This window comes from Engraulis encrasicolus, chromosome 18, assembly GCF_034702125.1.
Source record: "Engraulis encrasicolus isolate BLACKSEA-1 chromosome 18, IST_EnEncr_1.0, whole genome shotgun sequence".
NCBI classification, from domain to species: domain Eukaryota; kingdom Metazoa; phylum Chordata; class Actinopteri; order Clupeiformes; family Engraulidae; genus Engraulis; species Engraulis encrasicolus.
In genome coordinates, this window is record NC_085874.1 from 985,644 (window position 1) to 1,001,822 (window position 16,179).

Sequence of the window (16,179 nt, forward strand, 5' to 3'; positions counted from 1 at the left end):
TGAATTATGCAAAATAAAGTCTGCCAACATGTATTGCCATTCTAGGAGCGATGAAGGGACAAAGGGTTCCTTTGACACAGAGAATGTGTGTGGCTGCGCGCACGCAGTGTTTAGGTTACAGGTTTCAGGCAAATCATGGTGATCGATACGCCCTAGGTCCATAAGACTAACAGTAAAACAGGGACAATGACAAAAGGGATGAATTGCTTGAGAAAATCAAAAGGGACAGAGCAAAGTTATGACAACAAATTGACGTACACCATTATGCAAGGCTACATGTAGTTATGATGGATTAACCAATCAGTTACCGTTGCGTTAATAATATTTATGATAAAGATGACTTCAGCGCAGGATATCAGAAATAAACAAGACGGCTTTTAATTTTTAATATGGCCACATTACGCGTCAATACGCCAATGCGTATTAGGCTATTAATCATGAAACCTGAAATCGGAAGTAGCCTTATCTTGTACCCACCACTTTTCAAACCTTACTCACGTTTATGATAATTGTCCGGGCCAACACTTTTGAAATCAAACGGAAGCCGTTGCCTGCATGACATGGCATTTGCATGATAAGAGCATGGACGATCACGGCCATTAGCGAACACTTTATTCTCAACACTAAAAGAAATGTGTAGACTATTCCGAATGTGTTCGTCGTCGTTTTCAGCAAGCCTGTCATTGTCATGAGGACCCAATTTTTTCTCAGAAAACCTGACATCACAGTCCTCGTTGCGGACTCATCTGGCCGTAGTCTTTATTATTTGGTGTTGGTACTGTCTGTGCATCGTGTGGCATGGACATACGTTGGTACACACATGCACACACGCACACAACACGGTTCAGTTCAACGTTTATTGACCAGTAAGCGAGCAGACCAGCTGATTTGCTCTGGAATCTCGAAGTGAAAACTGACTTTTCTTGGGTTAAGTGTTGCAAGAATATTGAACTCATTTAGTAGGTCTATTATTGTGCAAAGTGTGTGTCGCAATATTGTGCTGGGGATATGTGTTAGGGATTGTGTCCATTTTGTTTGCATAAAATGTAACCGTTTGTGTGTTTAAACCAGTCGGTTTTGTTTTATGTCTAGTCATCCTGCACGTGAGAAGCAACGAGAGTGCAAATTACAAGTAGCCTACATCTGACACGTAGGCCTACAAATAGGCCTAAAGAACAAATTCTTAAGAAAGTGAAAGGTAATACAAATTAAATAATTGCTCAATAACATTTAAAATGAGCATTAAAAACAGTTGACTTACATTTTTAAATCAACAAAAACATTTAAAATGAGCATTAAAAACAGTTGACTTACATTTTTAAATCAACAAAAACAGTTAAAATGAGCGTTAATAACAGCCGATTTACATTTTTAAATCAACAAAAACTAAAACAAAATAAGCAGCCTGAAGGGACGTTTAGTTGAAACCTAAGGATGTTTAGTTTCGTAGGTCTTTTTGGTAGACGGAACGTCCTCGACGAAAGATCCCATGCCTTATACGAATGATCCCAAGTTTTATACGAATGGTCCTCGCGGAACAATTCATTAGACGAAACGACCTGTACCCACGAGCGCTAGTCAGAATTCCAAGAGCTAGGTGAAATTTAGCTTCTACTGTGATGGACCAACATCTGTTTAGCTATCGTTATAAATCTCAACTTTCCACCCATTTACGAGGCTCTAAGTTGCTCAATACTTCATTCCTCAGAGTCGCGGGGTTGTTGACATGTAAAACGAGGCATAGGGAACTTTGCTAGTGCACTATTAGTTTAGAAACAAGGCCAATTGTAGAGTCTGCGTCACATCACGGCTACAGCCTGCACCACAGAAGGTCTACACTGCCCTACAAAGCAAAAAGGCAGTAACTGCGCTGTTGTCAAAAATGAGTTACTATGACTTCAATGACATATATATCAAAACATTAATTTAAATAAAATGATTAATCTGCATAAAAGGTGGTAATATAAAGTAACAAAACTGCTGCATGTCAATAATCTCTCCAAAACTACTAAGACTGGATTGCAGTATCATTTTAAAGTCATTTTACTCAGTTTGGAGCTCTGTGCAGTTACTGCCTTTTTGCTTTGTAGGGCAGTACAGTACATACACATTACATTAAAAAAGCCAACATGTTTCGACTTTACACACAGGTCTTCATCAGGGCTTGGTTTGCAAATGAAGACAAATGCCTCACTTGTATATAGTGTCATATCACATATGCGTAAACACCAATGTGAGAATAAAACCTTTGTATAAAATGAAAAAAATCACTAAATAAATTAATTACCTGTAATTTTCACAGGCGGTGGGGGCTTCTTTGGTTTCTGTGAAAGACACACATCCATTTGTGATTAGAATTGGTGCAAAATTGTCATAAGGACTTCGAGTCCTATGGAATGTAGAATGTTCCAAGTAAAATTCTAGATGAACTGGGGTAAAATCCTTACTCCTCTAAAGCCAGGCCCAAACTACACGCAACTCCCGATTGTGTGTCCGATTTTGACGTCGGGTTGCACCGCACACTAGAAGATAATCGCAACTGTCAATCTTATCCCTGCTCGCAACCACAGAGACAATGCCCAACGTTCTATTTCCAGTCGCAAATATCAAACAGTGTTTGATTTCTACGATTTGCAATCAGTGACTCTTTGAGCTGCCAAAGTTCTATCTTAGAACGTCGGCCACGAAGGGGAAATCTTGCCTGACAATCGCTGGTCCTGGGGGGTAGCTTTCCACCGATTGTCGTCAGGGGGGTTTTCAGCCGAGAATCGGGCCGATAGTTGTGTAGTTTGAGCCAGGCTTAAGGGTTGATAGACAGGACTATGAAACTTCTCCAATGTATTAGGGAATTACAACCCAAACATTTTGTTTTAGAAGTTTGCCGAATGCAAATTAGACCCTAGTTCATTAAATATGCATATATTTTGGGTGAATCTTCAAAAGGTATTTTGCAAATTTGGGTGATGCCAGAGTGAAACACCTGGGATCATTTTGTTGGATGCAAAATAAAACTTTTTAAAGAAGGGATTGTGGTTATGTGCTTTGGTTTCCCCATGATATACCATTTCTACATCAACAAAACCCTTCTTTAAAAAGTTACAGAATGTTGCTAGGAAGAAGTTTTGAGATATTGTCTTTTATGTGTAATAAAAACATGTGAATCACACTTTTGAGAATTCGATCACATTTTGCATTCTCTACAAGTCAGGCCAGGAATAATATACCGGTATCAACAAAGCCTTTGGTGCACAGAAATCACATGTAGATATGAAGATCTGCCAATTTTGGTGTATCTAAGTAGAGAAGTAGGTATTAGAGAAGTAGGTATTCCATGTATTGGTTTTAGGGATGACCACTCCGTGCACATATTTTCGGAGTACAGTTTTTATGTAAACGCTTCATTTATCTACCACATGGTGGCGCTATGTCAGATTTCATTGATGCCATTTCAGTGACAGAAATTTTGGGAAATGTTGTACAATGAATTGATGACACTTTTTCTATTTTTTTTTATGATACCCAAATTCATCTTGGAGAGATACATAACCCCACCGACAGAGGGGTCCGCAGCATGTACTCTATATCGGCCCCGCCCCTATACGTTTCAGGGGGCGCCACAGAGTCCCTGTGCACCATAAGGGGTTAATATTCGGTGTCTGAGTAGCGATGGCCATTTGGGTATCAAATGCCAAGTATACAAAAGTACCGGAAGCACCTGCAAAATTACCCAAGATCGCAGAATGAGAAGAATAAGAATAAGAAGAATAGACCCTGCCATGGCTCTAACGATAGGGCACTGGGCTACTACGCCAGCGACCCGGGTTTGATTCCGGACCGGATCATTTGCTGAACCCTCTCCATCTCTTTCCCCATTCACTTCCTGTCCACCTCTCATACTGTCCTCTCATCAATAAAGTCGAGAAAGACCAGGAAAAAATCTTTTAAAATAATAGTAAATTAATAAATTAAAAAAAGGAAGAAGTATCGTTCGGAGAACAATGAGCTTTGCACCTCTGTGCTAGGGCTCTAATAATCTTTTTGAAAACAACAAGGCTTCAGACCGAGAAGGCGAAGGCACTTCAGTGCTCGAGCCATAGATATCTTAAAAAAAAAAAAATACTACTAATAAAATAAAAAAAAATTAAAAACTGAGTGATACAGAAGAAATACAAATGTCAAAGACTGGCCTATCTTCCCTTGCATGGACATGAACATTTACTTTGGAGTCCTAACGCTGCCATTCACTACATACGGTTTAATATAAATATCTTTAAAAAAAAAAAAACAATGAGGTAAAGAATAAACGAATTAACCTCTTTATCAGTTTCTGAAATCGCCACCACAAAGTTGTCCGGGAAAACACCCTCTCTCCCATTTATTTCTCCTCTCCACCACCCAGGTTCTCCTGTGTCCTACAAATGAAAACAGAAACATGTGAATCTGGCTGATAACAACTACATTGGATGGGCCATCCAGCGCCATCATTGAAACTGTATGAGAGTTAAGTGGACGATGTTCTATCTCTCAATAGATTGTTGTATGTAGGCCTAGGATTTATCACGATTAATTGTGATTAATTAACAACACACACATTAATGCAATTTTAAAATTGACACATTTTAAGCAATTTCAATTTCTTTAGTCACTGTTAAGCAAGACAAATGTAGAATTATGCCAAAGTAGTTCATAAAGTTCACTAAATTGTGCTAGGTTTCTTAAAAGATAATGTATTAAAGGATGTTGTGAGTCTATTTTCAAATTTTAACCTTTCCTACTAAAACAAATCATAGGAACTAGGGCTGGGCGGTTTTGGAAAAAATGAGCATCACGGTTTTCTTGATGAAAATTGACATCACGGTTTTCTGCACGGTTTTTTGATAAGCGGCGATTTCCCCCCAAAACTTAATCTTTCGGACGAAAAAAATGAAATTAAATTTAAAAATGAGATACAATCATGAATTTAAATTAATCTCCATTTCTATTTTATCACTTTTTCATTTCAATAATATTTTTATAATTTATAGTTTATATTTCCCTACCCAACACTTTAAGTTCCCTTTCAAGTAAAAAGGGTTAATAAATTATTATAAGCAGCTGTTTTTGGCTTTTTTCCCCCCAAGACAGCCCAAAACTGCATATTTCTTGTTCTACACCTGGCAACACTAATTGCTTAGTTGTTGTGGTACACGTGGCAACACTGATCACTAGGACCGCGTGTTGCTTGCGCAGCGCATGACTAGCGAGTAAACACAGTGGGACAGAAACGGAACAGACTGAAGAGACACGAAAACAAACGGATTTACTTGACATTGTGTGAATATTTTCTGTGAATTAAAGGCCAAATCTAACGTAGAATGTATTTTGTCAGGTAGTTTGTGTCTTATGGCGATGTATTTTGCTCCCAAATCATTTCAAACAGCAATGTAGCAATGTATCTTGTCTGCCCATTGCATTTTGCAAGCTAGGCTAAATTAGACTCAATGGCAAAACTCATAAGCAGCCTTAACAGCAGTCCTGCACACCAGTGTTAATTTCGTCAACCACGACGATGACGAAAATATTTCGTCAACGCCCCTTTTTCCCTTGACGATGACGAGACGATGACGCACTAAAAATTGCCTCAAGCAAATCAAATTATGACGAAAATAAAAAAAAAATTCGTCAAGGAGACTAAGACGAGACGAAATTTACAAGCCATGGACGAATGGACATTAAAAATATATAATATATAATTTATAATTAATTTGTAATTGTAATATAGGCCTAAGTGTCTTGAACGTCATAGGTGATTGCGGGCTCACGCTGTGTTGCCTGGCTTGTATCTGCTGGCAGCCAATGCATGGCGCCGCTCAGTCAGTAGTTCTGTAGCCTAGTAATTCAGTGTGTCCATTTAAGTTGAGTTTAGGTCCTAAAACATTCCCAGAGAAAGAGAAAAAATAGCCGACGTTGAGGGAAGTGTTCATTTTGAAACATGTTCAACAACCCTCTTATCCATCACGAGGACATGTGTTTCTGCATGACAGTCGCGCCAATCCTCCTCTGATACTGTCATTCTAAACCTCCTCGAGCTTCCACTATTCTCCTTTTCACTTAGGCTGTCTTAGCCCGGCGTTCGTTGTCTGTTCTTTTTTTGTAATGTTTGCTATATTTGTTGTTTAACCATATGAGTAGGCAGCAAGCAAATCATGAAGGTCGGATTTGTGAATTTATTTAAGTCAGTCACCGCGGGAGCGCGCGCCAGCAGGGGGAAAGTTGGCCTGTCTAAAGTAACAGAGGCACGGCTACTGTAGCCTAGTTTTGAAAAGAATCAATGGATGGGCGATCGCTAAGGAGTTTTAAACTGTTGAGATTTGAAACTTGTTCTCGCCGAGAGCAACGCTAAAAGACCCAAGGAAGTCGACAGCCGTGAGTCTTCAGCGTCTTCCTAAGTTCCAAAAACTCTTTCCAGGTCATGCTTATCGAGCCTCGACACCCCCGACAAACAAAACAGCATAGTGTTTAAATATTTGTATGTGCGTGTCCTTTCTATCGTCCAGTCTGCATACCCCTGCCTAACTATTTCTCCTGGGACTTTTGCAGGGCATACGAAGTGTGCTCTCGAAATCTATTTAAGCCTATTCCACACATGCCGCACGAGTCACTATCGTTCTCTGCTCGCATTGCCAATTGAAAACAAAAACCGTTAACTTGCATAGTCTAACATCAGCAGTATTTTATCTGACTCGTGGTCATCGGGAAGCCACTATCAGGGAGACTTCTTGAACTTCATGCAGACTTGGGATGTCTGGTCTTCCCACTGCCGGCAATCTGCAGGCTTTAAGTCCCGCGGTCAGGTGAAGAAGAGCATGTAGCTTCCTCCGTGATCAAACTCAAAATGAAATATAATATGCAGCAGCTTCTAATGCACGAGAGAGAGAGAGAGAGAGAGAGAGAGAGAGAGAGAGAGAGAGAGAGAGAGAGAGAGAGAGAGAGAGAGAGAGAGAGAGAGAGAGAGAAGCCTGCACCTGGATGTGTGTGTGTGTGTGATGCTCTTTTGCTCTATGATGTTGAAATTACTGATTTGGGTTATGGTGGAAAATGACCAAGTAACAAGGTGAATATTTGCTGCAATAGGCAATATTAGTAATACTTTGTGAAATAACAATAGCCATTGTAGGTTGTTTATTTTACACAATATTGACTAAAATGACTAAAAATTGAAATGTTGACTAAAATTTGAAATATTGACTAAAATGACTAAAATTTGACTATGACTAAAATTGATTTTCGTCATTTTGACTAAGACTAAGACTAAATTGGGAAGGCAATGACTAAAATATGACTAAGACTAAAATAGATTTTCGTCATTGTGACTAAGACTAAGACTAAATCAAAAAAAGCTGACGAAATTAACACTGCTACACACACAGTTGGGATGGTAATTAAATACAGTTAAGAATCTAAGAACTGTTGTAGCCTATTAGAATAGCCTTTTATTTAACTTTGTGAGATCAAATGTAAGCTAAGTGAATTTAAATGTTCATCATGATTCATCCATGCCATGTGGGTCCTTCATTAGGCTATGCTTCACTCTCACCAGCTTCTTTAGCGCGATTAACCAATTATTTGTATTGCTTCAATCAACATCTTAAATTGTGTTGACATTTCCTAGTAGAAAAGCAACAGTGGACTTATGTAGGCCTAGCAGAGTTGAAATGAACTGTGACACGAAGTATGAAGTTCACGCACATAGCCAACATGAACAACAACAACAACAACAACAACAACAACAAAAAACCGTCTCTCATCAAAAAGAGAACCTTGTGTAGGTGAAACCGAGATCACGTTTTTTTAACGGTATACCGCCCAGCTCTAATAGGAACACAAAAATTGTCATTACGTCTTTCACTCTGAAATTGAAACTTTTTTGTTTGCCTGGTTACCACCTGACCTAATCACAAGTGTGTCTTTCAGATCGGAGCGATTGTGTAGAACTAAAGGCAGTATGGGAGTTCCAAGGCTTTTGTAATCAACTGTTGATAAATCAACAAAGTCTGTTATACCCTCTGAAGCAACAGAGAGATGTTTTTGTAATGGTCAGGGTTTACAGTGTTCAGAATTCCGAGTTTTACAACAGCAACAAAAAGAAAACAATTTTATAGTTTACTGAAGGCCTATCTATACCTGTACCTAAAAATGCACTGGTCTGTTGTTCTTGGTTGGTTAATTACCACATTGAAAAAAAAAAAATGTTGTTGATTATCTTAGCGTATACATGCAGTCAGGGTCAGTTTTCCCAAAAGATGAACCCTGAAGTCAAATCATGTTAATTTTTGGTATACAGCACAATTGATTTAGGGGTATTCAAGGGTGCTGAATCCAAATCTGTTCTATGCCGGGTGAAAAAATGTACGGAAATGCCTCAAACGGGCAAAATCCAATATGGCCCCGATAGCAGGTTAAAATCTCGCAATCCATTTTCTTTTTAGCGAAACAAGGTATGAATATGAAAACAACACTTGTTTTTATGTTTTCATATATGGGGAACCCTATTCTGTCATCAGATTTAAGGTCAGATTTGAAGAAAATGCTTATATCATTGGCTGGCAGCTTTTTTTTTAAAAGCAGAGAGCCTCATTGTCAGCGATTTTTAGCATTTTGATCAAACTTTCAAGATCCACAGAAAATAATATCTGATGTCTTTGTGAACACCAATACTACCAAAAACTGCACTGAACTGTCTATTTCCACCTGAAAAAAGAATTTTGTGTCTACCTATTTCCATTCTTTAGTTACTGGCAGTAGAACATAGGATGACGCCACCAAAAAAGCCCTGATTTCTGACCCAAGAATAGTACTCTTCTGTGTCCATATTTTTTCTTTCAGGACAAAGTGCCTTTTATAGTGTTCATGTTTGGTACACAGCATTTCCATGAGTTTTGAAAGCGTTTGTAGTGTAAAATGAATCACTCATCACTTAAATTGTCTTGGGCCGATTCAAAACTTAGTGCGTGAACATGCCGTGAGGAGGAAAATTCGTATCATTCACATAGCCTGACCAGAGGCGTGTGTTCACCGAACAGCGTTTGTATTAGGGATGTGCTCGTTATTCTTTCGAATTTAGAATAGTCCTGTCGAATAAAAAAAAACGAGCCAGTCTCAAAATCCACAGTCATTCACAGCCTGTAAAATGCAGATCCCACATAAAAAAACTGCAGGGTTTCATTAAATTAACTTAGTATGATGCTCATCTTTCATTTCCAACAAGTAAGGCGAGTGTGTCTGAAAGCGTCCCGCCCCCCGCCGACACACACACTGTTTACAGCCAGGGAGAAGCAACGCATCTCGTGCATTTCAGGAATGGGCATTGGACATTTATCAATAAATCGTTGACACTGTAAATCTGCAATTGGTGATGGTTTTGTAAACATGGACTGTCATCTGCAACTATTCGGGAATAATGTCACATCAATTTGCGTCTGATTTGGCCAGCGGAAACTTTTGCGAGGTAAGCTACCCAGCTGTTAGCCAATGTCAGTGTCAACAATGGCAGGTTATTTCAATATCTCTAACGCTAATAATAATAAGCTAACAAGCGAAGTAAACATGGTACTCTTAGCTGAGGCGATTTTATCTGGCTCACTACACTATAATTATTATACAACTATATATAATTATTATGCAACTATTTGGGGGTCGTTTCATATGGAGTTGCTTCGGATTTGGAAAACAAACTTTTCCGAAGTAAAAAAAAAAAAACACCCCTAGCCGTCCGAATCGGGATACTGTCTGTCAACAATGTCAATTGCTAACTAATGCAGCCCAACTATCAAACAACTGTTCTTCAGTGGGGTTTATTTTGCCGTGCATGAAACTGGCTGGGAGTCTTGGGCCAACATTTCAAAAAACGCCTGGTAGTCAATGTGTTAAAAATATTTTTGTTTTCATTTTATTATGGCAGGGATTAACATGCATTGGTTTGATTATTGATTATCAATTATTTAGTCTTAGGTTCCTTAATATTTATTGTTCCATTTTTCCTTTCTTGCTATACTATTTTAATATTAACCTTACTTCATTTAGCCTTACTTTTTGATTAATTTCCCCATCAATTTTATTTCTCATTATTTTTCTTTTATTAGTTGTATAATATTTTATCTCTATTTTTATTTCATTTTTGTTTTACAAGTGTTTTGAGACCATGATGTATGGTGATATTGCACTCTAAACAATACATATTATTATTGTTTATTAAATATTATTTACAGTGAATCTGATAAAAGTAGTGTGTTATCTTCACAAAGACACCAACTCCATCTCTCTACTGCAAAGGGCTGAGCTCCAATGTCCATTTGAATATGGAGTGTCAGGCATTTTTGAAGTCAAATCACTTTAAATAAATAATTGTTTAAAATACTTGATTGACAGGTGCTATGGGGTTTGCTTTATTGGTTTAAACAATTATTTAAAGGTAAAAAAGGTTAAAAAAAAAAAAAAAAAAAAAAAAAAAGAGTAAATTTGAGTGTGCATTTTCTGGGTTACTGCTCCATTTCATACTGGGTTCAGTACTCCACTTCATAATATCATGATACCTCCAAAAAGTAAACATGTTCATCACAATTATAAGACTAAATGCTCAAAATAGCTGGCAAACTTTCTCTTAAGTGATGTTACCTTTGAGAGAATCTCAATGATGTCTCCTTCCTTAATGTCGAGTTCATCTTGATTTGTGGCATCATAAGCATAAGAAGCTTTGCAGTATTCTTTTACTGGATGATAAAAAAACAACATTCACATACACAGAATTTAAAAGGTGCACTGCGCAGGATTGTGGCCAGACCTACTTATTGCAAGTTAACTATGCTGTTCATTGAAACTGTGCTGTCTATTGCCAAATTTGATCTTTTCATGAATATTTACAAAACAACCACAACAAATATTACATAGTAGTGCACCTTTAAAGGGATGTTTACAAGTTTACAAATTTGCCATTTCTGTATCTGAAATTCTCGATGGGTAGATGAATAGAAAATTTAAATTAACATTTTTAACAGAAAAATCTTAAAAGTTGCATTCTCACCCTTTGCTTTGCTTTCCTCCTCTGTTTTCAAAGACTCTGGGTGGGGGGTTCCTACTGCAGTTGGTACTGGCTTTAAAAGAAGGAGGAAAGGGATTTAAAATGCCTCAGTTCTTTCCGATGTTAAAAATCTTTTTTATTACGAGCCGAACAGCAAAGCTTCATCTTGGCTTCATCTTGGATTTTGAGAAACTTGAAAAGATGCTCCTCTTCCCACAATTCCACCGGAGACGTTCCGTTTAGAACTAAGGAAATCTTTGATCCAACTCTTCACAATTCTTATTGACGTACAGCAGGTACAGGCATACAGGTAACATACAGCTACAGTATTACTCAATATAATTTGAGACAAATTATTGCATAAAATTATTTAAGTATTAATTAGAATTCAATAATTTAAATTCACAGACAGTTGATATTCATTACGTATGTTTTGCCCCGAAGTGCGGGCTGTCAAACTAACAATCACAAGTTTGAAATTTCATGGTTACAATTTTTTTTAAATCTTGTGATTAGCTGTTTGATCAGCGCTTTATCGAAGTTAGTGATTGGCGATCGGAGCATGTCTAAAATTAAACATTCATTCAGATCCTGTTCCATTTTCCATCAATGTCATCTTATCCACAAAGGGCATTAGATGTATTAAATAATTGTATAACTGTAATTAGCAGACATATACAGTTTAATCCCAACATTTAACCTATCATCATGATCCTTACCTTCTCTTTCTTCTCATCTGCTTCTGAGGGTGTTCGAGCTTTAAGCTTTACAGAGCCCTGGCTGAAAATGTCACCAAAACCAACTCCTTTGATCTTTTTGGGTTGAGCTTTGCTCCCATTGCCGGAATGAGGCAACGGTGGAGAACTGTGGTCGTCCTTGCTGCTGCTGGCTGAAAACCAAGCAAGCAAACACACAGACACACACACCTCTTGTGAATCATGGTAGGTGTAGAGAAAGCCATTTCAGACTAATTCAGTTAAAGCTAGGTTGCAGAGGTATGTAATTAGTTAAGTGATACGTTGGTGGGAAAAAATCCCTTTATTGACTTAGACCAGTCCTGAAACTTTTGTGTTCTGAAAATAGTGAGCCCTCCAAGTACCACCTTGACAACCAACTTTGGAATATCGCTGTAAAGGCCTTCCCTATTCACTTTTTACCAGTCAATACAGGAGAGATTCATAATGTTCATTCATTCCTAATGTGATGGCTGTTATTTCTGTTAACAGCCACTGAGGATCACTGAGCATAAAATATGTTGTACTGCAGTATCAAACCTGCAGCATAATAATAGCATTTCCTTATACACCAGTGTGGAGCCTACACTCCATCCAACAATTCTCACTTCCTCTATCATACACACACACAGCAAACACTGGAGATACAAATGAGTAGACATGCCATAAATGGTTTAAAGTGCACTGTGTAATATGTTTTAGCAGGTTCTTTCCAGAATTTATGCTGCCCATTCACAAATGTGTCCTTTTTCCACAAATATGTATTTCCAGAAATAAACATTTTTACTTGCAAAAATTGCTGTCATACAAGTAAATATGAGTTTATTATTATTTCATTATTCATGAAAAGACCACATATGGCAATAGGCAGCGCAGTTTCAATGAAGTGCATAGTTGCAATAAGTACTCTACCTTACCACTACCTTACACAATGCACCTTTAAGCATACAGTACACTGTGTGCAGAATTATTAGGCAAACATGTTTTTTGACCATATTGTCCATTTTATGCGTATTTTCCGCCACCAACCTTTATGAACATGAAAACCTATTGGATTTAAGCATTCCAGATGATGCATATGTGTATAATAAGATGGGGTGTGATCAAAGGAGCCCAACACCCAATATCCGGTGTGCATAATTATTAGGCAACTTTGCTTTCTTCTGGGAAAATGGGCCACAAAATAGATCTAACAAACTCTGAAAAGTCTATAAACAATTTTGAAGTCTTCCAGAGGGATGTGGCTCTCTTGAAATTGGCAAGACGTTGGTCACGTTAGCACAGAAGTATCAAATGCACCATTACAAAGTCATCAGTCTCACATGAAATGTCACTGCCAGAATTTGAGAAGAATTTAAGGTGAAACTACAAGAAAAGTATTACCCTGCAGTGCTATCATATTCCAGAATGCAAACTTACATCAGGTGTCCAGAAGAACAGGTTGTTGAGCACTCAGAGACATAGCAAAGGTAAGAAGGGATGACACCAGACAACCATTTAACAAGTTAATTAAGTCAAGACTGGGTCAAGAAATACCATAGGACAGAGTTTTCAAAGGTATTATGGACTGGTGAAAGTGACTATTGACCGACAGGGTGGATGAGCCCATAGCTGGATCTGTGAGGGAAAAGTTTGCAACTTTCAAGAAGACAATAGTATTTATGCAGTATTCTGCTGGCATTTCAGTAGAACTCAGGAACTCATCTGAGTGTGCACATTACCGATCTAGCCATGGGCTCATCGATCTGATCCATTAACAGTCACTTTCAGAAGTTCATAAAACCATTGACAAAATTGTCTTAAGACCTTTCTTGACCCAGTGTTGACTTACGTTTCTTGTTGAGTGGTCTTCAGGTTTCAACCTGTTTTACCTTGGTCATGTCTCTGAGTGCTGAATACAATGTTCTCCTGGACACTCGATGTAGGTTTCAGTTCTGGAATATAACAGCACTGCAGGGTAATAATTTTTTGGTAGTTTGACCTTCAATTCTTCTCAATCCGGCAGTTACTTTGTGAGCACAATGCATGTGACACTGATGGCTTTGTAACGGTGCATTAGACGGATATGACCAATATCTGGGCAATTTCAAGACAGCCACATCCCTCTGGAAGACTTCAAAATTGTTTATAGACTTTTCAGAGTTTGTTAGATCTCTTTTGTGGCCTATTTTCCCAGGGGAAAACAATGTTGCCTAATAATTATGCACACCTGATATAGGGTATTGGGCTCCTTCGATCACACCATCTCTTACTATACAAATATGCATGACCTGAAATGCTTAAATCCAATAGGTGTTCATGTCCATAGAGGTTGGTGGCGGAAAATATGCATAAAATGGACAATATGGTCAAAAAACATGTTTGCCTAATAATTCTGCACACAGTGTAGTCTTATGTCATTTGTTGAGAGTTTGAGCAGGCCTTCCAAACTATTCCATAGAAAAAAGAGCTGACCAGAAAAAGGTAGTCCGCTGCAAGAGCAAATTAATTAACTCGAGGGGAGGTGTAAAGTGAGCATATTTCCAGAAAAGGTGGAATGCCAATTGTGCCTACAATTTTTCCCCTTCCATTTGCTTACGGTGCACCTTCCGAGGTGTTTCTAGCTGGACCTTGCAAGGAGCAATCATAGCTACCGTAAGTGCTAAAATACCTGATTCCATGTTACTGTCTCCGTCAGCGTTATCCTTTTCCTCCATTTCTTTTACAAAATTAGAGGGAAAGAGGCCAAATTTTCCATGAAGAACACCGCTCCACCATCCCTCTTCCACCTGTAAAACACAAGGGTGTATTTAATCAGGCAATGGCAATGTCATATAGCAAACCATATGCAGAGTTTTGACTGACATATTACATACAGGGTGCTGGATGAAGTGGATGGCTGAGATTACAGTGCTATGACAAAGTTTGGACACCCTTTTTGGAAAATCATTGCATTCGTTTATCTCTTGTTGAGCTTTTGAACCAGCGACTTCATTTCAACATATATTAAACCACAGAAACAAAGAAACATTTCAGTCGTGAATTCATTTTAATAGCTGCAACAGAAACAATTGTAAGTGGTTTAAACAACAATAGGAATGTGCCTAAATATGGGCACCCTGAAGAATGCATTCCATTAATATGGTAGGGCTCATTTTTGCTGATCTAATATCAAGTATCCAAAAGCCTTTAGATCAGCTAAGGCGAGCTCTACTTTATATCAATGGAATAACTTCTTTGGGCTGCCCATATTAGCAGTATGCACATGCACATTTTTGTTTCAATCTACACTGCTGCAGCTACTAAAATGATTTCACAACTGAAAAGTGGCTGCTACAAAAGCTCAACAGGAGATAAACCAATAAACCAACAGTGTTGGTTAGGGTGGCAATGCTCTAATCCATGTGGGAAAGTACACTAACTCCATACTACAATACAATAGATGTGAATAGTAAACACACCTAAAATATAAACATCTGTAATACCAGAATTTTAAAGAAAATAATGTGCAATTAATTATTTTTATTAGGATCAGCTCACTTCTTCTGTGATCTCAATGACATCTCCCATCTTAAGCTCCAACTCATCTTCATTCTGGGGTACATATTCAAACAAAGCCTTGCAAAGGCGTTTCTTCGACTCTATAAGGTAGAGAGCACAAAGCCCACATCAATAATGACATCATCACAATTTAAACTTCATGAATCTGCAAAAAACAGTAAGAAACAATCAAAGGCAAACCAACCAGTGTGGTTTCTATATCATATTTGCAAAGAGAGAAGCTCTAGTCAGTTCATGGTGAACCATCTTCAGTGACCTCTGCAATCTGTTTGCGTTGGTACTCTGAATGAATGGTAAGGGACTGTTCGTTATTTATTTTCGGGGTCTTCGGAAGACTTCCACCTTTGGTTGTCAAATTTTGCATGACCCTCCCCTAGCGAGCATCAAAACTTTGACTACCTTCCCCACGTCGTCATCAAAAAAAAAGCATGAACCTCCCTTACGGAGAAGTTTCATCAACAGCCCTACTCTACATCATCTTTTGACAAACGTTGATTGACCCACGTTGCTGCTGACTGAATGTTATTGCATAGTACTGATCTTGAACACTATACTTCATGAAGGCGAGGCCATTTCGTAGATTTAGGCTACTGACAAATGTTCTTCCGACACAACGAGGGTCTGATGATGTGATCAATTTTAGCGAAAGGGGGAGGCGTTTGGATTTTGTTACATCGAAACATTAAACAAGGCAAACTACCTTGGAATGTTTTTTGCTTTTTTTTTAATTAATGTGCCAAACGTTTTTGCATGACCCTCCCCTTGAGATCAAAAAAAAATATTGGTTGAGACTCTCCGCAGCAAAGAAAAAATGGCACTACCCTCCCCTACTTTCCTCCGGTGACTCCG

At 38.3% G+C, this 16,179-nt stretch overlaps 1 protein-coding gene across 3 annotated transcripts in view; it reads right to left on the minus strand.

The window, feature by feature from the left end:
- Positions 1 to 16,179, minus strand: part of cd2ap (CD2-associated protein) — a 40,016-nt gene that overhangs the window by 13,517 nt on the left and 10,320 nt on the right. For 2 of the 3 annotated variants that reach the window (XM_063222721.1, XM_063222720.1), the window contains exons 4-10: positions 15,310 to 15,410; positions 14,441 to 14,558; positions 11,776 to 11,945; positions 11,060 to 11,129; positions 10,654 to 10,748; positions 4,314 to 4,412; positions 2,288 to 2,324 (exon numbers count right to left, since the gene is read on the minus strand). In XM_063222721.1, the coding sequence (XP_063078791.1) occupies positions 2,288 to 2,324; positions 4,314 to 4,412; positions 10,654 to 10,748; positions 11,060 to 11,129; positions 11,776 to 11,945; positions 14,441 to 14,558; positions 15,310 to 15,410 (690 nt within the window). The remainder of the gene's footprint in view (positions 1 to 2,287; positions 2,325 to 4,313; positions 4,413 to 10,653; positions 10,749 to 11,059; positions 11,130 to 11,775; positions 11,946 to 14,440; positions 14,559 to 15,309; positions 15,411 to 16,179) is intronic. The other variant, XM_063222722.1, reaches the window with a different exon arrangement.